Source organism: Alligator mississippiensis, chromosome 9 (genome assembly GCF_030867095.1).
Source record: "Alligator mississippiensis isolate rAllMis1 chromosome 9, rAllMis1, whole genome shotgun sequence".
Lineage (NCBI taxonomy): Eukaryota > Metazoa > Chordata > Crocodylia > Alligatoridae > Alligator > Alligator mississippiensis.
This window is the reverse complement of record NC_081832.1, coordinates 67,899,048-67,920,689: the sequence shown is the minus strand read 5'-3', so window position 1 is coordinate 67,920,689 and position 21,642 is coordinate 67,899,048. Positions and strand designations below refer to the sequence as shown.

The 21,642-nt window shown below is 44.4% G+C and overlaps 1 protein-coding gene across 4 annotated transcripts in view; it reads right to left on the bottom strand.

Moving 5' to 3' along the window:
- Window positions 1-21,642, bottom strand: part of P4HA2 (prolyl 4-hydroxylase subunit alpha 2) — a 47,102-nt gene that overhangs the window by 17,734 nt on the left and 7,726 nt on the right. For 2 of the 4 annotated variants that reach the window (XM_019478548.1, XM_019478547.1), the window contains exons 1-7: window positions 19,717-19,779; window positions 16,073-16,181; window positions 12,887-12,983; window positions 8,936-9,087; window positions 6,926-7,063; window positions 4,860-5,099; window positions 2,142-2,341 (exon numbers count right to left, since the gene is read on the bottom strand). In XM_019478548.1, the coding sequence (XP_019334093.1) occupies window positions 2,142-2,341; window positions 4,860-5,099; window positions 6,926-7,063; window positions 8,936-9,087; window positions 12,887-12,983; window positions 16,073-16,181; window positions 19,717-19,764 (984 nt within the window). In that variant the 5' untranslated portion in view covers window positions 19,765-19,779. Of the gene's footprint in view, window positions 1-2,141; window positions 2,342-4,859; window positions 5,100-6,925; window positions 7,064-8,935; window positions 9,088-12,886; window positions 12,984-16,072; window positions 16,182-19,716; window positions 19,780-21,642 lie in introns of those variants that run through there. The other 2 variants (XM_014597660.3, XM_019478550.2) reach the window with 1 other exon arrangement.

The window sequence follows — 21,642 nt, the reverse complement described above, 5'->3', positions numbered from 1 at the left end:
ATGGGCTGGACTGAACTCACCTACTCTTCCTTTCTTCTCTCCCTCCCCACTCCCAAGAATGCTACAGGCTTTCAGGCTTAGTGGAAACAGGGTGAGATCACTAAAGATGAATATACCTCCTCTGCTCGTGCTTGTAGGGAGGCAGTTAGGCAGGCCAAAGCTACCATGGAGCTGAGGATGGCAACCCAAGTAAAGGACAACAAGAAATTGTTTTTTAGATATATTGGGAGTAAAAGGAAGGCCCAGGGAGGAATAGGACCCCTGCTAAATGGGCAGAAGCAATTGGTGACAGATAGGGGGGACAAGGCTGAACTCCTCAACGAGTTCTTTGCCTCGGTGTTCCTAAGCGAGGGGCACGACAAGTCTCTCACTGGGGTTGTAGAGAGGCAGCAGCAAGGCGCCAGACTTCCATTCGTAGATCCTGAGGTGGTGCAGAGTCACTTGGAAGAACTGGATGCCTTTAAGTCGGCAGGCCCGGATGGGCTCCATCCGAGGGTGCTGAAGGCACTGGCCGACATCATTGCAGAGCCACTGGCGGGAATATTCGAATGCTCGTGGCGCACGGGCCAAGTCCCGGAGGACTGGAAAAGGGCTAACGTGGTCCCCATTTTCAAAAAGGGGAGGAAGGAGGACCCGGGCAACTATAGGCCGGTCAGTCTCACCTCCATCCTTGGTAAAGTATTTGAAAAAATTATCAAGGCTCACATTTGTGAGAGCCCGGCAGGACAAATTATGCTGAGGGGAAACCAGCATGGGTTTGTGGCGGGCAGATCGTGCCTGACCAACCTAGTCTCCTTCTATGACCAGGTTACGAAACGCCTGGACACAGGAGGAGGGGTGGATGTCATATACTTGGACTTCAGGAAGGCCTTCGATACGGTATCCCACCCCATACTGGTGAACAAATTAAGAGGCTGTGACTTGGATGACTGCACAGTCCGGTGGGTGGCGAATTGGCTAGAGGGTCGCACCCAAAGAGTCGTGGTAGATGGGTCGGTCTCGACCTGGAAGGGTGTGGGCAGTGGGGTTCCGCAGGGTTCGGTCCTTGGACCGATACTCTTTAATGTCTTCATCAGCGACTTGGACGTGGGAGTGAAATGTACTCTGTCCAAGTTTGCAGATGACACAAAGCTATGGGGAGAAGTGGACACGCCGGAAGGCAGGGAACAGCTGCAGGCAGACCTGGACAGGTTGGACAAGTGGGCAGAAAACAACAGGATGCAGTTCAACAAGGAGAAATGCAAAGTGCTGCACCTAGGGAGGAAAAATGTCCAGCACACCTACAGCCTAGGAAATGACCTGCTGGGTGGCACAGAGGTGGAAAGGGATCTTGGAGTCCTAGTGGACTCCAAGATGAACATGAGTCGGCAGTGTGACGAAGCCATCAGAAAAGCCAATGGCACTTTATCGTGCATCAGCAGATGCATGACGAATAGGTCCAGGGAGGTGATACTTCCCCTCTATAGGGCGTTGGTCAGACCGCAGTTGGAGTACTGCGTGCAATTCTGGGCACCACACTTCAAGAAGGATGCGGATAACCTGGAGAGGGTCCAGAGAAGGGCAACTCGTATGGTCAAGGGCCTGCAGACCAAGCCCTACGAAGAGAGACTAGAGAAACTGGACCTTTTCAGCCTCCGCAAGAGAAGGTTGAGAGGCGACCTTGTGGCTGCCTATAAGTTCATCACAGGGGCACAGAAGGGAATTGGTGAGGATTTATTCACCAAGGCGCCCCCAGGGGTCACAAGAAACAATGGCCACAAGCTAGCAGAGAGCAGATTTAGATTGGACATTAGGAAGAACTTCTTCACAGTTCGAGTGGCCAAGGTCTGGAACGGGCTCCCAAGGGAGGTGGTGCTCTCCCCTACCCTGGGGGTCTTCAAGAGGAGGTTAGACGAGTATCTAGCTGGGGTCATCTAGACCCAGCACTCTTTCCTGCTTATGCAGGGGGTCGGACTTGATGATCTATTGAGGTCCCTTCCGACCCTAACATCTATGAATCTATGAATCTATGAAATATGAACTAGATCACTTGCCATAAGCTATAGAAAGGCCTTAGTACTTGGAAGTCTGTAGTGCAATGCAAGTTTTGGGAAGAACAATGCAAGCTGGTTATCACTGTTGGTACTTTATGCTTCTCTTACCATTTTCACTCCTTCACCTCTGCACAGACCTTCATAGATATCACGCTCAGGCAGGTAGTCAGGAGGCCTCTCATAGACCCCTCCTTGCATCACCGGTTCTGTCCTAGTGGACGTCTCGTTCAATAACGTCGCCATTCTTTCCTTCTCCAGCAACTTCTCAAAATATCGCAGATTGCTTCCAGCCCTCTCATGAGTGGAGTCTTCAGAGGGAAATAAAAATAGACAGGACTAACGAGTTACACCATCTCAGGAATCTGGTCAGTGAAAGACTTCATCTCAAAATACTGCAAAGTCATCTGCCCGTGCCAGCCTCGCCACAGCAAACAGTATTTTTAAAATGGACACACAACAAGCTCCAACCTCCAATGTCAAATTAGCACAAAGTCAGATTCAATATAAGCATACAAGCAAGGAGAGCTTGAGCAGTTTCTCTCCTTCCCCAATTCACCTACAAGGAAGCTGGACATGATCCTATAAGGACCTGTACAGGCAATGTGCATTTCAAAGCAAGTGGGAGTATCTAGGGTAAGAGTACAGTCCAGGTGCTACAACCTGCTTGCTTGGCCTGGTTAGCTGTGCAAGATGCTGCTTTGCTTCCGAGCCAAAATATTCTTGGATTTCTCTGCAATGCTTCACATTCAAACCAAAACAAGTCTCCCAGAGAGGTTGGTGTGCTCATCTCTGGGCTTTTGGTTTGAGTTCACTTCTAGCAACAACTTCAGAGCTGCTCTCCCTTACTCTTAGTAACAACTCTTCCTCCCCCACCCACTTTTTAATCTTATAACAGGAACCATTCCCAGCTTGCATGAAAAAGAACTACAACCTATCCTGGTAGAGTAACAAGTGCCCTTTTTAGATGTCATAACATCACTAACCCACTACTGGCAGGCCAGGTCTGTTGTGTGGTGGTGCCGATAAAGGCTTAACGTGGGCAAAGTACACTGCAGCGTGCTGCAGCATAGGAGACAATGTTTAATAAACATGTAAAAGAAGGATGAATCTCATTCGAGGATGTCAGAGAGCTTTACCAAGTTATACTGGTGAGTATTTTTTCTTTTTTAATATAATAACTCTCTTCAGCCTCTACCAAGAGACAGCTAAAGGCTATTTAAAAGTGCAGAGGGATACAACCCCAGCTGACTGAGGCATGAGCTGTAAAGAACATTTGATGTAATATGTGGCTAAGTATAACCACCATTCCTTCCCACTGCACTTCACCTACAGCTCATTCTCCAACCAAGTGAGAAAGCAGTGGAAGTACAACTGCTACAACTTGAAGGCACTTAAAAAAAGGCATGAACTAGATCAGAAGTGGCCAAACTACCCACAGGCGGCTCCTGAAGGAAGTCATTTTAGGATAGATTATGATGCAACCTGGGGCACTGCATGCCGATGACCAACTTTAGGGTGCACTCACCTCAAAAATTTCATTTTCCATACCTCGCAACCTTGTCACAACCTTGACTTGCAGCTTGACTAGAAGCATTAGGCAGTTTGCCCAGGCCTAAACTAAACCCAGTTCATTCAAGTGGGCAAGCTTCCCATCCTATAAATATTGGTGGCAAAAAGGAGTGAGGAAGGCAAGAGGTTTGCAGGAGAAAACAGCACCTAGGCAAGTGATCAGCAGGGATCCGGATCTTCCATTTTTCTGTGGGAAACTGAATAAACCGTGGATTTCACCTTTTTACTAGAGGCAAATGCAGATTTCTCATTTTACTGGAGAAACCTGCAGATCTGCAGTTTTGGGATGAGCTCGCTGCAGGTGGGCAGAGCTCCAGCTGCTGCCTGCACTCCCAGGGGAGGCAGCAGGGACCCATACCCCCCAGATGTGTGCATGGGGCAGGGCCTGCATGTTGCTTGCTTCAGGCTTGTACTCCCCACCCTGCTGCCCTCCCCCAGGGCCTCCGCAGCCCAGTGTGCGTGACTCGGCGCTGCAGGGAACAGCGGAGCCATGCAGAAAGCTACCTGCCACTGTGAGCTCCGCGCTGCCCGCATCCCCTGCATGCAACCCTGTGCTGCCACCCCTGCTGCAGCCACACAGGCAGGGGACGCCTCACCAGGGCAGCGTGGAGCTCACAGCAACAGGCAGCTTCCTGCGCAGCTCTGCCGTTCTTGCAGCACCAAGCATCCCCCCCTGCCCTCAAGACCGCAGTGGGCAGCCAAGAGGTGAAACTGGGCTCCGCTCCGCTGTAGCAGCCACTGCCTCCTGCAAGAGGCGGGGGCTGTGGACCTGGGTCCCAGGCCTTGTAGCCCTAGCAGCTGGGGGCCCCCTCCACAGGGCTGGGGGTTGTGGGAGAAGTGAGGGGCAGGAGCAGGGCCAGGGGCTTTCATTTTAATCATGGATTTGGGGTAAAGAAAAAAAAAAGAAAAGAATTCCTGATGTTTTACCAGAGAAAGCCAGGATCCCTGGTGATCAGAGACCTTCCCCTTCATGTTCAAACCCAAGCTTTGCTATCATGCAAACAACAAACCTCATGCAGGGACAACACACACAAGTTTGTTATTTTGGGTAAACTTTGGATGGATTGTGGGATACGTATGGAAGGTGTTCAGCACAATAAACTGCCGATCCAGTGTAAGCATTTATTGCAGGTCCCATGGCAAGATATTCTGGTCGTCAACCCTCATGCTTATGGGATGCAGATGTTTTTGGCATTGCCCCCTACAGTATGCTCTGGCTTTAAAAAAAAAAAAAAAAGGATCATTTGTTCTTCTTACCAAGAGAAACGAGACGCCTGGTGAGTTCCATGGCCCTGCGCAAGTCGCCGAGCTGAAAGACGGCATAGCTGAGATAGTCCAGGATCTCTGCTTTTGTGATGGATGATTCCTCTCCTTCTTCATGCTGTTTTAAAGCCTGCTGCATCCACAGCACTGTGTGATAGTAGTCTCCATCATTGTAAGCTGTTTTTCCCATGCCAAAGCAGTCATCCACTGTCAAAGAAGACCTGTACTTTGTTCCTAAAATTAGAGATAAAGCTTTAAGTCCTTTATTCAAATGTTCGAGTCAAAAGCTGTCTTGCTTGGAAACAGACTGCAAGTTAGCTATGGAATGTATCATCTGGAAAACCTCATGACAGTGGATAGTGGTGAGATTTCAGACCCTCTCCTGCTCAATAAGATCCATTTAGCTTAGAGAGAGAAGGACCATAATTGGCCACAATTCCACGAGATTAACTTCCATGGAAGTCAATGACTTAAGCATAAAATCAGGAATCTAAATCTTATCTTGCCCTCGGCCTACTACATACATATGACCCTGGTTACCATGGAATAGGAACATGCCAAAATATTCAGTGCATTTTCCCCTTGCACTTTCCCTTTCCTCATGCATTAAGGAAGTGCTACTCGTGGTAGGGAACTAAGCCAAAAAGAGGCTGTGTGACTTGTCATGAGTCAAAATGCAAATCTTCCAAATCCCTGCTGAATGCTCAAACTGCTGAGCCAAACTGTCACAGTGGGAGCTCCCTAGAAAAGGAACTTCCTGTATTATTGCTCTATAGTGACCGGTACAATGAGGAGCTAGTGGTTCTTGGCTGTGTGACAATTGTAATTAAGGCAATTGGGACTCCAAATACTGTAAATCACCACTTTTGTTTTTTTGTAACTTTTTAAAAGATTGTGCCTACTGCAATGACTCCCTGCAAAAAATAGTAAACAAGCCAAAAATCCCAACTCACCCTTACCTTGTGCAACTTACACACGAACAAACCTGAACTAACACTTAAAGGAGCTTGTGTCCTCAGAGCTGTATCTATGCAAGAAGACATACTTACACTATTGCCACAATTGCTTCTACACTACCAAAACCAAAAAAATTCAGATGAAAAATTCTTGTTCTTGAAGGAGACTGCTGCTCTGGGAAAATATAAACGCATGTGTAAGCTACTTAGAGAAAACGGGTGCGACTGGAGGATCTGAAATGTTTACGACACTAAGAAGCCCAATTTTCTTCTGCCTGCCTCGCCATCTCATTGCATATTTTTCACACATACCTACCAGAGATTTCTTATGCAGCCCCCTCCATCAGGTACATCCCTTGGGTGCCTCCAAATCCCATATCAAATATTTGCTGCTTAGCTACAGCCCACCTGGGAGAACCTGTTTACTGGACTGTAACCAGCTCATTTTTCTTGGATGCTTCTGTTTACAGGGAAGATCAACCAGGTCAATGGTGCCTGACTGTTCTTCATTGTTAAACCTCTGCTAGGAGCACCCTTCCAACAAGTCTGACAGCGCTTTCAGAGCTCCCAGTTAAGAGGGCTAAAATGCAACAGTAAAAGTGCAGTGAAGTTTGCAATCAAAATGATTTTCAATAAGAAACTAGACATATACCAACCTACTGAGGAGACTTTCATAATACATTCTATGAACTCAAGTAATATTTGGAGGGCTTGGTCATTTTTTTGGAGAACTTCCTCCACTTTTTGTTGACAAACCACTTAATGAACTTTGAAGACTCTTTTAACAGAGTTTTGTTGAGAAGGTCCTCATGGCAGCAGAACTTCACACCACCCTTTCAGTTACAGGTACACTGTAAGATTTCATATGGCTACCCATCCTTCACCGGACATGGGATGGCCAATTCTTAAGGATAATAGGAAAAACCCTTAAGTCATAAAGTATTAAAACCCCAAAATTCAAACAACTCTTAGGTTCTCAGATCTTTAAAATCACGTGCAATAATAGGACTGCTCAGGAGACTGGTAGAAGTTTTTAAAAGGTCCAAGATTTCAACCACCTTTTTAACCTAGCTGAATATGCAGAGGAGAGAACTGCTCTGTTACCTGGTAGTACTCCCTTAGAAATGGTCTCAGGATCCAGCTTGTATGTGTCCTGTAGACGCATTAGAGCCTTAGCAGCTCCTGTCTCATCTTCCTCAGTTGGGAAAAACTGGCGTTGTATTGTGAGGTTTGCAATAAAGCCTTAAGTTAAAAAAAAAAAAAAAAAAAGGAGGAATGAATTAGTTCCAGTATTCAAATAATCAGATTAAAAAAAAAAAAAAATCAGACTGGTTCAGGACCATGAACATCAGGTCTGTTTTGCATCTTTCCTCAACAGGTATCAACCAACCGAATCATTCTTTTGCCAGGCTCAAGTCATGAAATGTTTTCTATATATTGTTTTGTTTTATAAAAAAGTTAAAACTCAAGCTAAAAAAAATGCCAGAAATCCCAACGTAAACTGCATACTATGAGAAAAGACTAAGCTATTAACAAAAGTACAGCTATGCATATTGTAGCCCAAACACTGCTTTTCATACATGCATCCTCTATGCATCTCCCCACCATAAACATCTGACAGCTCCCCTGACTTCTGTTAAGGCAGTGTCTCATCAAGACTGCTGCAATCCTTCTCCGCCAGGTTTCAAGAGGCCTTTCAAGTCTGAATGCAGAGTGCCAGCTAATACAGACAAGCTTGAAAAACCTCAGATGGTCCGAGACAGACGGTCAGCCCTAACCAGATCTGTGAGATTTCCAAAGGAAAGAAACTGAGCACTTACGCTCTTGGGGTAAGGGCAGGCCACACCGCAGTTTGAAACTGCACTTTGACCCATCTTTAACAAAGAAATGCAAGTACTTTTACTTACAGAAATTAACCCACGAGACTAGGTGGATTCTGCTTAGTACAAAAAAAAACTGAGCTGGGTCAACGTCGTGAGGTTATAAGAGCAGAGCCATTTTAGTTCCTGTTTTCTTAGGCACTAACTAACAGAACAGACCGAATAAAGTCAAATGCAAATAGATATATGGGTTGAAGCATCCCTCAACGCTTTTAAAAAACAGAAAAACAAAACTCTGCCATTTTAAATATTACAGCAAAGCACAATAGTACCAGTTTTCAAAGAAAGTTTTTAAGATGACAAATATAAACACAGTAGAATTAATTGTTTGCCCAAAAAGATTAGCATTATGTTTTCTTCAGAGGGACTATTCCACCATTTGATAAAGTCTTCACCAAAAAAAGATTTCAAAGCATCTAAACTTTAGTCTAAACTGAGTGGAAAGAAAAAACAGGCAGTGCAGTTCAGAGAAAAAACACATTTCCTCCTTTTCTTCTGTTACTTTCAGAAAGTCCAATGAAAATAAACTGGCAGTGGAAGTGTTTAAGCTTGAGGAAGCGAAACTATCCAAGGCAGGCTCTCCGAAGGCTATGCTGCAAACGGTTAGCATATGGAGGATTTTTTTTACAATAGGCTCATGAATAAAAAACTAAAATAGTTGTCATCAACACAAACTCTGCAAGATCCACCAACTATTAGTGCTGGAGATGATCAGAAACCCCTGGAGAGACAGTCTGGGCAGCATGGCTCGATTCTGAAGTTTTGCCATCCACTTATTAAAAGGCCAAAACAGTCCAAGACCAAACATGCATGGGCTTGTGTGAAAATAAGGAAGAAAAGCAGATAGGGAAGACTGAGTGGAACAAGATCTATGCCTTAACAACACAACTCTCAAGACAAGCAATACTTTACAAGACAAGCGTCTTAACATTTGGACCTTTCAAAACGCAATCCTGCTCTTCACCTGATGTTCCAAAAGAGCATAAAGGCCTCCCATAACTAATACAACTAATCTAAACTAGGGAAACTGCTTCTGGTCCAGCTCAGGATTTCTTTGGGTGTTGAATGAAGGCCAATGGGGAATGGTAACCAAAAAGCAAGACGTTTTTCCATAATTCTAGTGACAATATTCAAAACCGTGACTGAATCTGAGCTTCCACTGTACGAGTGGGGAAAAGAAGAGATGGTCCTACAACAATTACAGAAAAGCTTTTTCTTGCCTTGAATGCCTTACCATTTGTTGTGTCCTGAAGAACTAGATTCTCCAATTCCAGCCACTCTGTATTTAAGCGCTTCACCAGCTTATATGCATTTACTGGATGTGCCAGATACCCTTCTGGATCTGATGTTGATTTGCTAGTCACTGCCTCCATTTTTTCAGCCCAGCTGGAAAAAAAAAGGAGTATGCCTGAATCTGTGAGCAGATTTACAAGTGCAAGTCATTTTAATTTCACATCTAACACACAGGCAGAGCTACAGGGCTAGTTTTCACTCTGCCCGAGTGAAATAGTTTCATAGTTGGTAGGGTGGGAAGGGACTTAAGCAGATCACCAAGTCCGACCCCCTGCCACGGGCAGGGAAGAGTGCTGGGGTCAGACAACCCCGGCTAGGTGATCATCTAGCCTCCTTTTGAAGATCCCCAGGGTAGAAGCGAGCACCACTTCCCTTGGAAGGTGGTTCCAGATCCTAGCCGCCCTGACAGTGACAACTAATTTAACTACACTAGTGCTGTGTTACCATCTTAAAGGAATCTAATTTGTGATGATGCCCCAAGTACCCCTTTCATATGAAATGGGTACAGTGCAAGGTGATTACAGCATAATCATTCTGAACCAGTCACTCATTTACAACTCAGTAATTCAAAATCACTCTGTTTTTCTAAGATCTCTTTAGCTTCTTACAGGAACCCTATGAAAGCAGAGGGAAACCTGGACTTTTGACTTTTTCAAGTTATAAAAGAGGCTCCCAATGACAATAGCTAAATGGGGATAATGTCAGACACTGGGGATGAATTTTTCTTCATAGCTTCAAAAGAGAAAATGTGTTACTGATGAGCCCTTATATGCCATTGCATGGCATATGATCCAAATTATTATTTTAGCCAGACATTTTACTAAGGCTATAGTAGTCTCCCTCAAGTCCACCAATATATTAGCTCTTATAAGAATCATGTGCCAAAATTTTGCCTCTCTTCAATACACTGTGGAAAGTCAGTACTGTGTCAAGGCAAAATAGAAATGTTAAAAAAAAAAACAAAAACTTTGCTCTAGGGCTTTACTTAGAGCAGTCCATCAGCTTCCACTTGTGATCTTAGTCTCCAAGTCAAGTAGGTCATGAAAAAATGATGGGTCTAACAAAAACAAGATAAACAATTGGTCAATAAGTGGCTCTGTTCATCTTTACATTCGAATAGTCTGGCTCAGAAGTAGAATACACAGCTACTTCTTCATAAAACCTTTAAAGAAATTATTTTTTAACCTGAACCTCATTTTTAACCACAACAAAAAGTTACCTTAACATTTTTCAAGCTCGCAATTTTAATAGCATAAATAATAAAAATGAAACTAGGGTAGATTTACTTCATTCTCTACAGAATAAGCATCAAACCCTCAGTATTACTCACTGAGCAGTATCTTAGCAGTAGCAGTGCTAAGGCTAATAATAGTATTGAAACTATTATTTGTTTCAAGTATTAACTATTGGGACTATTAGTAGTAGTCTTTAATTCATTGTACATTTATCATACCAATAAAATCCAGGTGTCACATTGCTCGTGATCTGAGGGAACCCAGGATAAGCACATTTCTTCCAAGGGTCCCACAGAGATCGGCTAAATGGTCTGGTCAGTCATACAAGAGGTTAGTGGCAGGGCATGGCACTGAAACAGAGTTGCAGGCTATCACCTTTAGCCATGGGCCATGCTTCCTTCTAGCAATGCCAATGAAACTATTGAGACTGAGCAATAGAGAACTACTGCACGAGTAAAAGTAGCAGATCTGGCTTTTATTTCCACTTCGTCATATACTAGCAGGATGCTACAACATTTAAGTTAACACTAGGCGAGGTGGGGGAAAAAGGTTCTGGCTTTTAAAATTAATCCAAATTACTTCTACTGAAAATAAAATTGTTGCAATTCAGACAGATGTTTCTGCTGATGATATTTATGCAAAGGCTTGTTCTGACAAAAACCTCAACTGACCCAGCAGCATCCCTTTAAGAGATACTGTAGTCACTGGATCTTAAGGTTTATGGAGAGAGATTCCACCCCACTGCTTAAAGGACTAACATTTCATGAAAGATTGGCTCCTGCCTGGGTACTTAAATAAGCAGCAGAACATTTGCAATGTTTCATTACCCACAGAAAACAGCTGGGACTGCTAAGCACTGCAGAGTGTCAGTGATGGATGCACAGCACTTCTGATCCAGTCTGACCCTAAATCCTTCCGAGATACCTGGGTGTTGTCCCTCTATCTGTGATGTTGTAATCCATGCATCATCCAAAGCATGCATTAATGCTCAAATCCCCTGGGTGAATGAATGTGCTTTTTAACCACAATCTGCCTTTTGGAGACATCAGAAAAGTGACTGCCAGCAGAAACATCTCAGTTGATGGCAGTCTGAAATAGCCTGAACTCCCCTTCCAGCCAAGTGCTAATACTAATTAGACTACAGTCATATTTCTTTGTGCTTGTTCTCTTCCTGGCACCCAGGAATATTACACTTTTGGCTGTTCTGTGGCCCAATTTCAGCAGAAGGGATGGAGAGTGTCTCCCCCTCCAAGACGGCCTCTCGCCTGATGGCTTGGGAATTTTTCTGGGAAGTGGGAGATGTGGGTTTCAATCCCCACAGGCTAGGAGGAGCTAGAATGCAACTGTCCCACTTCTTAGTCAAGGGCTCTAAACTCCAGAACGGTATGCGATAGACAAGCACTACAAAAACCTCCTCCAGCCACGTGTTTGATTGAAGGTAGCCATGATTGTTGTGTGTAATGTTGAACTCAGCACCTTTGGCATGTGTTAGACCTGGTTAAAGCATGCCTGCAATGTTAGGTCCTTCTGAAGACTTGCAAACCACTTTGCCTAATTATTTTAATTTCAAATGGGACTTAGAAAGACAAGGATCCTAAGCTCACAACTGCCTAGGTCTAGTTCTGGGCATGAAACCAGCACAAAACAGAAGATGCTAGGGAATCCCAGGTCATAAAGAGAAGAATTTAGGTGCCTCCAGCATTAGTCAGATACTAAGGAGAGGATTTGGGGATTTAGGCACTTAGGCTATGGACAGAAATTGCACATGAACTGGTATGAATGATTGGAAACCAGTTCAAATCTGTAACACAACAGAAGTTTAGAGTACATAAACTGCTTTCAAAAATAGCCCAAACCAGGTCAAGATAAACTTGGATGGATGTAGTATTGCACCTCCCCCACAACTCCCCCTCACCCCCCTTGCAGGGCAGACAGGTTAGCCTTAACCAAAGCTATCTGCCCAGCTGAGCAGGGTGGCGTGCTCTAGTGCCCTCCAGCTTCTGGCCTAGGCCACTGGAATCAAAAGTGAATGTCCGTTCACTTGCTTATTGGTTTAATCTATGCGAATTAGACTAACCTGCAAACACTGAATCAATTCAGCCTTGGGCTTTTTGACTGTCTGTACTTAGCCTTAGCTAATGTTTTGGATTCTTTAAGATTACCACCTTGATTACCACCAGAAGCACACGGGAAGTCAATGCAATATTGAGCTCACGATGCTTTGAATCACTGGTCAAACAAGCATACTATTATTATCTGCACTCCATGAAATGCTCAGGTAGACTACACAGAAGCCATTTAAGTCAAGCACATCGGTGCAGAGCAGCAGAGAGGAACAACAGGTAACGGCGGCCACGTCTTCATTGAAGATGAAGTGCTCTAACCAGCTGACTTGGGGGGGCGAAGCAGAACTCTCTCGTCTATTCCTCCATTCTTACGAGAGAGCAGTAGTCAAGAGAGCCCCAAGAGGGAGCCCGCTCATCCTAACTGTCCTCAAGGGAAGCAGGGGGAAGAGGGAGGGCACATTGTGTTCTCCACTTTTTATGCTCCCACTTCATGCTTTTCCTAGCACCAGGGGAAATACTAAACCAGATCCTGTGACAGAGATGAAGGCACTTACAGTCCAAGTAAAATAGATGCACAGTCCTTTCTCTTACCTTTTAATCTTAGAGAGCTTGGACTCTTCCTCTTTAATATATTCCTTCAGAGATCGCACCAAGTCTTTCTCTGCATAAACCAGGTCAGTCATTTGACCTGAAATGGAAGCAGACAAAATGTTACTACAGAGTTACATCGAGGAACCAATCTTTTCTACAGCCAGAGGGGAAACTTCCCAGATGTTCTTGGGCTAGTAAAAGACTAGAAAGTATTAACACTTACAGTATTTACTCAAATACAAGATGAGGTGCCTCTTCCCGCTCCCACCCCTCAAAACAGCATGAGAAGAACAGCCACTCATCACATACGACTCTGGCCCTTGAGCCCAGCTCAGAGCCAGAGTCCAACACGCAGCAGCCTCCTGCTCCTACCTCCACTTCCCGTCTGCAGCTTCAGCCCCACCTGCTCCCCCCACCCCACCCCACCCCACCCCACTTACTGTCAGGTGCAGCTTGGCTCCAGTTCAGGCTGGGGTCTCTCTGGAGCACAGAGCACATGAAAACTTCTTCCCCTGCCTGGCCAAACAGCGGAGCCGACGCTGCTTTATGGCCAGGCAAAGACTGAGCTTCCACGTGCCATGTTCCAGGACACAGCAGCCCGAGCAGTGTCTGACTGTAAGCAGAGGGAGGAGGGGAAGAGGCAGATGGGGGAGCAGGGGGAAGACGCAAAGTCCTTGCTTTTGCCAGTCTGAGAGGGTGCAGGTGGCAGGGAGGAGCAGGAAGGCTTCAAGGGAAGGAAGTGGGTGGGGGCAGAGGGCCTGACCCCCCACCCACCGCTTTCCCTGCTGTAATGATGGAGCAGGTAGGGAGTATTCAGGATTCTCCCCCTCCAGTACTTAGATTCTATATCTGGAACATTATAACAAATTTGTAATTTTTCTACACATAGAATCTAATTATTGGGGGGGGAGTCATCTTATATTTGAGTAAATGCAGTAGAAGCCCAGGAGATGAGCCCCCAGTTCTCAGTCATACGAGATGTACAATTCCTTCATGTGGCTTTAAAGGAATCTCAGCTTTAATATCTTGCAAAGAAACTTTGCTGTGCCCCCTTTTTTGCCTTCCAGTGTTTAATGTTACTGGTACCTGCATCTGCAGCCAATTAAGAGAAATCTGATGTAATGCATCTTTACAGGCAGAGTGGTTAGCGGTCAGAATTGTTGCCATGGAAACCACTCTACACATGGATGCAGATTAGATCATACCGCACATTTCTCAACTGATGTCACAGGCAGTTAGGCCTACAGCCCCCGATTATATGGCTTACACAGGGTAACTGTGAAAACACCTTGTAAAATCCAAATACAGAAAAATTACAGTCTGACGTTGGTAGTCTGATATGCAAAGACTCTCCTAATGGAAAGTTAGACTTGTATACTGGCAGCCTCTTTTGCATTTTATACTTGAGAAGGTCTTACTTTTTGGCTACTAAGCACTGAATCCAATTAGATTGACAAACGTAGCTGAAGATTTTATTTTCAGTATTCCAAAGTAATAATTACTATTGAGACATAATTAAGAAGTCCTCCTAGGTGAAATGTAGCAGCGTGTTCTATTTTCAGCTCAGCTCCCTGCCCGAGCAAGGCTCAGAAACAGGGAAACATAAGAGAAGGACATTCACAGCAACTGTGAACACAAAGAACAAACTTCTAACTAGCAGGAAAGGACAAAGAATAAGTCACTATTCATTTTCATTGCATACCTTTAAATGCAGCTCAGAGTGACCTGCTTTAGTTGGGACTCAACTTCTTTTCTTCCGACTTTCGTGTCATTGTTTAGTTACAAATAACCCACCTGGGACCACATCTTATTCCACATATTAGGTGCCTAACTGGACTTTTAAGATACCCACATGTCACCCTACACTACCCTGGGTCCCTGAAAAAACTGCTGATATAAACAGGAGGGTGGGTTCTCGCGCTCAGACACCCAACAGGCACCAGCTGCAATTCAGTAATGCTTTGTGTCTTGGTTCCTTCGGGACTGATTTTAAAAACTGCCTATGCTTATACCAGCATTCAGAGGTTTGTCTGTCGAGACAGGGCTTTTGCAGCAGAAGGAACTAAAGCGCCAGCAGAATCCAGTTTTACCATATTCAAGATTTCCAACTGTTATCCATGTAATGCTTCAGTCAACCATACACTACAATGGGGGGGGGGGTTTGAAATTAAAGGTCCCTTTAAAGTGAAAGTGAGATAAACCCGCACATGTTAATTTTTCCTCTTCTCCCTGACTGGCCTTGTGTAACAATTTACATTCACTGCAAGACAGCTTTGTGTGCAGTTTTTACTGCAGAAGATTTATTTTTAAATCAGGTCACATGAAAGGGCCAGAAGGAGAAACCATTCATCCATAGCAGAAAGGGTCCACTTTAATCATACATGATGAAAACAACATTCATCTGCTTGCAATTTAATCCAAGGATCACAGCCTTGCTAGATACAATTAACAATCTCGCCTGTGGATTTTTTTTTCCATTTGTCTGTTTATGAAACATCTAGAAAACAAATCTGAGCTCGTAAACATGCACAGCTGAAGACTGTATTCTGTCCCCCACCTTTCAGAACATGGGAAGGGGTTTTAATTGGATGTGACCTAGTGAGCAGCTAGAGCTCCCAATATTCATAATGCAAACAGCAAGAAATGCCACTGAATTTTAATGCAAATCACTAAATTTGATGTGAAATAATTAGAAAGGGAACTTAGTCACCACTGCTTATGTTCTACAGCCTTCCTCAGAGGGCCCTTACATTGCTAGAGCTTCTTGGACATAAAGAGGTTTTATTTTATTTTTTTTAGTAGTATTTTAAACACTAAACCGTCAAGAGTACCTGCAGTGATGTGCTCAAAGCCTAATGCGTGCACAATTATTGTTGATGATAACTGGGCATCTTTTTCTCTTGTATTCCTATTCAGTAGACAGGCCCTGCCTGCAAAGAAATTGTACCCATTTGGTCATCACTTGTGGTGTTCACAGTGAGGTAGTTTAATCAGATTATGTTGCAATGGTGCACACAACTGCATTAGGGGTTTGCAACAAGCCATCTATCTCTGATGTAGATGATGCTCAATTGAGTTTTGATGTGACGCTTATAAAAACATTTACACACACATTACAGTGTATGTGAGATACACATGTTCCAACTTTGCAAATTTATCATTTCATTTTACAGACTCCTTCCATACCTATGGAGGTGAAAAACTCTGCTTGCGTGGGCCATGTGCAGCTAATGCAGGTCAACAGCAGCAACAGCATCCAGGGCTTCATCATTAAAAAGGCTCCAATCCGTAGACTCTGGGAAGGGGGTGGAAAGAGTGAAAATCAGATGCACTGTTTGCAAATAAAACTTGTTAGCATCATAATAAAGAGTAATTAAAATTCCATTTCGATTAGAAATAAGGATTTATATTTGAACAGTGAAGAAAAGAATTGCTTGGTTGATTTTAAAGACTGCTCTCAAAACGACATGCAATATGGCATCAAGCATGAAAAAATGCTACAGGAATGTTACGCTGGCTTGCAGAAGGCCTGGTTCACACTATAGTGCCAGAGATAACGCTTGGCATAGAAGCAAAGTCCATTTCTTTAAAATCATAGAGAAAATGGTAGTTAGGCATAAGGCGTATCTTTCCAAGAAAGGGGAAAAAACTGCAGCTGTCACCCATATCCCATTATACTAAAATGCACAGAGGAAGAACATTTTAATTCAAGTATTTTTTTTAAGAGTCTCTTGACTTTAATGGGTTTAGGACCAAATGTAGCTCTGGTGTAAAAGGAGCAAACAATTCTGATGGTGCAGTTTAAATGGCCTTGTCCTGAAACTAGGGTTCTGCTCCTATTAAAGTCTAGACAATGCCATGGCTTCACTGGAATAGGATCAAGCCCTGGAAGCTCAAGCCTTAGGATCAAGCCCTAGCCTTAGCTTCTGAACATCTGTCTTTGACCTCTACAAACTGTGAATGCAACCTGCCTCCATCTCAGACCCACTTAAAGGACAAGCTAGTAAAAGGGTAAGAAAATTAAGCAATTTCTAACTCCCCCCGGTTGAAAAACTAGCACAGCTGCCCCCAGTCGTGAGGAATTTATCAAAGAGCGCGTAACACCCACAGACGAGAAATAACGGAGGAAGGCAGCAGAGAACACTTCGGTCCTTTTTAATGGAGATCAGCTTGTTAAACCCAATCAAACATTAACAAGCCAGGAGTGAGATTTCGTGGCAGCCATAGCTGGATTTTGTTGCAGCATGGTGCATACAGTCACATACCCAGCACTCAGTCTGTCCTTCCAACAGCTCAGAAATCAGGCATTACAAAAAAGCCCATCGCTTCCACTGCTTCCCATTGAATCATTTAGCAAACACTTTCTCCCAGACACTCCAGTTCAACGTGGATGCAGCAGAGCTATAATTCTGGCACGCTGCCCTGAAACCACCTTTGCTTCCAGTTCTTCCTACATCGTGATAATTAGTTACAGCAGCATCCAAGGGAAGGACACGTTGCTTGAATTAAAAACCTATTGAAACTACATAGTTACAGGGTCACTTTCTATTATGCTTAAATTTGACGTTAATGGAAGGGAAAAGTCCACTACAAGGCTCCACCTGCCGGGGCGATTTAACCTGTTTCTCTAGAGACGTTAGAGAGTGAAAGACACTATGGGAGAATTTCAGACAAGTGACTATGTAAGAACGCCTGTCAGCAGATATGCCTTTTTGGCATATTCACAGTTATTCCGGTATTAGTTTCTGTATCAGATCTGTGCTAACAGGAGTAAAAATGAAAAGCTGCAAGGCAGGCAGCTGAATTCTGTTTGAGCTTTGGCCTCATCACAATTACTGCTGACAGAGGATCTAGAAACACCCGAGTTCAACTTGCTGTACACAACCACCTAAGAAGAGTCTACTGTTAAAAATCATCTCCCACTGCCTGTAATTTCAGTAGTTTTAATCTTAAGTCACCAACGTACAAAACACTAAAGCCCACAATAATGGATCTTTTCACAATGCTTTCCATATAGCTTTTCAGCAAGTATGGCCCAAAGCCTAGTCTTAAACATACTTAAAACATTCCTCTCCCTCCTCCCCACCTCAAAGGTTTGTGAAACTGAATTACCTGCCTGCAAGCAAACAAAAAATCCTCAAAATAACCGAGGTCATATTTCTTAAGTGCTTTGCTCGATGTTCTTTTGGAAAGGACAGCCAGGGAGGTTAAAATAAAGCCATTTGCTAGGGACAACTGGCAGCAGAGACTAAAAAAAAAGCGGCAGGTGAAAACAGTTTGATTCTTTAGAGTCATGCTCCCAGCCTTGTTCTGTCCATAGGACTTCCAGATCCCAGGTGTAATGTCACCTCTGGAAGCAGGGACGCATGGCAAGACTTGCAGCTCCCGAGAGCACAGGACACAAATGAAACAGAAGGGGCCTGATGCACACAGTGGGCAAGCAGCTAGGCTAGTGGTAGTGGATAAACAGGTTAAAAAACAGTTGATATCCATGGAAGAGCTCTTTCTAGAAGCTGTAATTCTTCTGGGAGACCAGGGGGGCCAGAAATGCCTTTTAGCAAACACATAACAAGTCCAAACCATGTGGAATCCAGAGGTCGTCCTGCAGGTCACCCCGGGACTGGCTGTTCTCCGGCCCTTGCTCACTACAAACGCCCACCACAGCTGGCACACTCATTACGGAGGCTGCACTGCAACACCGATACAGAAACCACTTTAAGAAAGAGAGGGGGGCAGATGTAGATGAACTGCTCAGCTTAATTTACAAGCATCCTCTGCATTTGCTTATTTCTGCCATATCTGATCAAAAGCTAGTTCTGACTCCGAAACGGTTTCTGCTTCGATTAGTCCCTTCAAAATACCCCGCACACTTTGGATGGTACCCTCGTCAGGGGAGGGGGAAAAAGAGTCAAAGCTGAGGACAAACAGCCAATACGCTGCACTCAGCCTGGGAAAGGGGCAGGCAGGAGGCAGACGTTTCCATGACAAATGGGTGAACTGGCACTATGCTGATGGATCAATCTTACCTCACCGTTTCCACGCATTTCCCCCATCTCCGCATGCCACTATCCATCTGTTGTCTCCGGTCTTCTGAGAAAAAGACTGGCTCTCCCCCTTCCCTCAGCCATGATCTCCCTCCCCTTCTCCTAATACCATGTTTCTACAGAGCTAGCAGGTTGGGGCTCTGATCCTTTAACTAGGGCTTCCAGGCACTGCTGCAATACGAATAACAAAGCCACCTCAGTAAAGAATAAGGCTGCCTTACAGAACCAGGGGCATGCCAAATGTTTTCCATCTATTATGACATTAGCAAACCATGCTTTGCTTTTAAAACCGCTTCTTTCTGCTCTCGACAGAAAGGATCCAACACGTGAAGACATACAGCGTGCATATGTGAGCAAGTGAGAACGCTGTCTCCATTGCATCATACTGAACTTGCTCTTTCCGCGGCCATATGTTTGAACTGCTCTATTTCAGCGCTGGAGTAAAATAGGTTTCTAATACATGGGTAACCTGATCGTCAAGCAAAGCTGAATGAACAGTGCCACGAAAAGGTCTGCCAATGCTCAAACCACAGCAAGTGATATAGCAGAGCAGGGTGAAGTCAAGAATATTCGGAGGATGCACACATTCAGTCGTATTAAACCAAGACTGTCCATCTGCATAGTCTGTTCTTGTTTCCTGCAGCGTTTTTTTGGAAACATTAGGCAAAACTCATCCAAGTGACTTCTGAAGGAATTTTCCAGTTTAAACAGCATAACTCTCTGTTCCAACCCCCCGCCCCCCATATTCTCACATAGCTCAGGACGTCTGCCAAGAAGAACATTTACCACATCTAGCAGCTTGACTTTGTAACAGATCTTTAGCAGCTCTGCCATCAAGCCAGGATTTACTCGAGTCAATAAATAGAAAAGCTCGGTAAACAGAGGGAGCAGCCGCCAGCTCGAACAAGAGAGACACCTGGCTGTAGAGATGTCAAGAGCGTTCACACGCATTCCTTGCCAGCTGCTCTCCAGAAGACACTGGTGCACCAACGCTGCACCACAGCAGGCTCCAGACAGCTTCACATTGGAGCAAACACATATTTACAGCACTATTTAAAATAAGCTCTCCACAACTCCTGAAAACAAGACAAAACATTAACACCTATCCATTCAAGCACAGAGAAATACGAAGCACTAGTGCCAAAAAGTGTCTGAAACTCCCAATCCTTAAAGTATTTCCCATATGTATTGCTTTCCACATCTCTTGATACACAAGGCAGCATTTATTTTTCAGAATGAAGTGTGCCATGATAAGACAGGCTCATTTAGGATTTGCTTCGATATCTACCTTCCTCCATAGTAAAAGGCCCAGGCCTGTTCAAAGTCCAGTGCTGAACTAGAGAAGTAGATTGTAGTGCTGGATGCAATATGGGGCAGCAGTCCTGCCCTAACTTACACTGCAGCTGCTATAGGCCTGCTGGCCAGCCTGGATGGGGAAAGGGGCATTAACAAGTTAGTCTACCCCAAGCTTGCTACCTATGCCTCTACTTAAATACAGGGTATAGCACTCCACTCGCTTATGCTGTTTTAAGCCAGAATCCCCAAAAAGTCAACAGGGATGTGCCAGAGCAGATGCAATCGGGGCAGGCCCCCATTGTCTGGCTATAACCCCCTCTCCCCCCCATGCCCCTAGCTCTATGCAGCCAATTGAGATGATGTCACACAAACAAGAAGCCAAGTGGCTTCTCTGGAATTTCAGCCCTTTAATCAATCACTGTTTCCACTGGAAAGAGTGCTCTGGTCAGACTGCCGGCAGAAGGAAAGCAGCTCTCAGAGTAGATGGGGTGAAAATTCCCCACGTTAGGCTCTAGCTCTTCCAATGATGTCTATTCAAGTTGCTATTGAAACATGGGGTTGATCTGTAACTATGACTCATGTGTGTGTCTAGGAGGGCTGGGTATTAAATTCTTCCAGTTTCAGGTCCAGGCAGGAATTCAAGCCAACTTCTGTTCAAGCCAATGGAAGGATTCCCATTGCTGGACTGGAAAGGAAAGCAAGCATCTGTTAGTTAGCTTATCTGTTCCTTCAGGGTCCTGCTCTCAACTACAGCTCACACACTTGCTCTACCAGAAAAATAAGTCACAATTCATTTCCTGAGACCCTTCCTCCAATGAGGAGGAAGTGCAATCAATTCCCCAATTTTCCTTGGGCACAGTAGCTTGAATCTCTTAGGATAAGCTCTATAACAAAACAAATGTCACCAAAGCAAGAGAACATTACTCAAGTGATCCGTCTTGTAAGATCAACAATAGCATTTCATTTAGATGTTACCATGATTTTTCTTGGGAGGAACTGCATTACATTTATTTAGCATTTGCTTTCTGGCGTCTGCATTAAAAGGCAAGATGCAGTGAGGTGATAGTTAAGAGTGTAATGAAGCTTCAGATGAAAGATCTGACAGTTGATCTTTCTGGTTCCTGGGCATCTTTTCCTTTTTCAGACAACAAGCAGCAAGTCGGAGCACATCTCCCAACCGCCTCACAGGCTAGCACCATCACAGCCATTAACCAAGGCTGAAGGCCAGTCAGCCACAGCATTTGACCTCGGAAGAGAAAGCAATTAGTCGCAATAAACAAAGCAATCTGTTGCAATAAACAGACGTAACGAAACCAACACAATAATACTTAAAACCACAAATTTCACTTAGTGCAACAAAAACCAAGCCAAACAAAAAATAGTAGAAGTGTGTGAAAACACTCACTATTTTGAGAT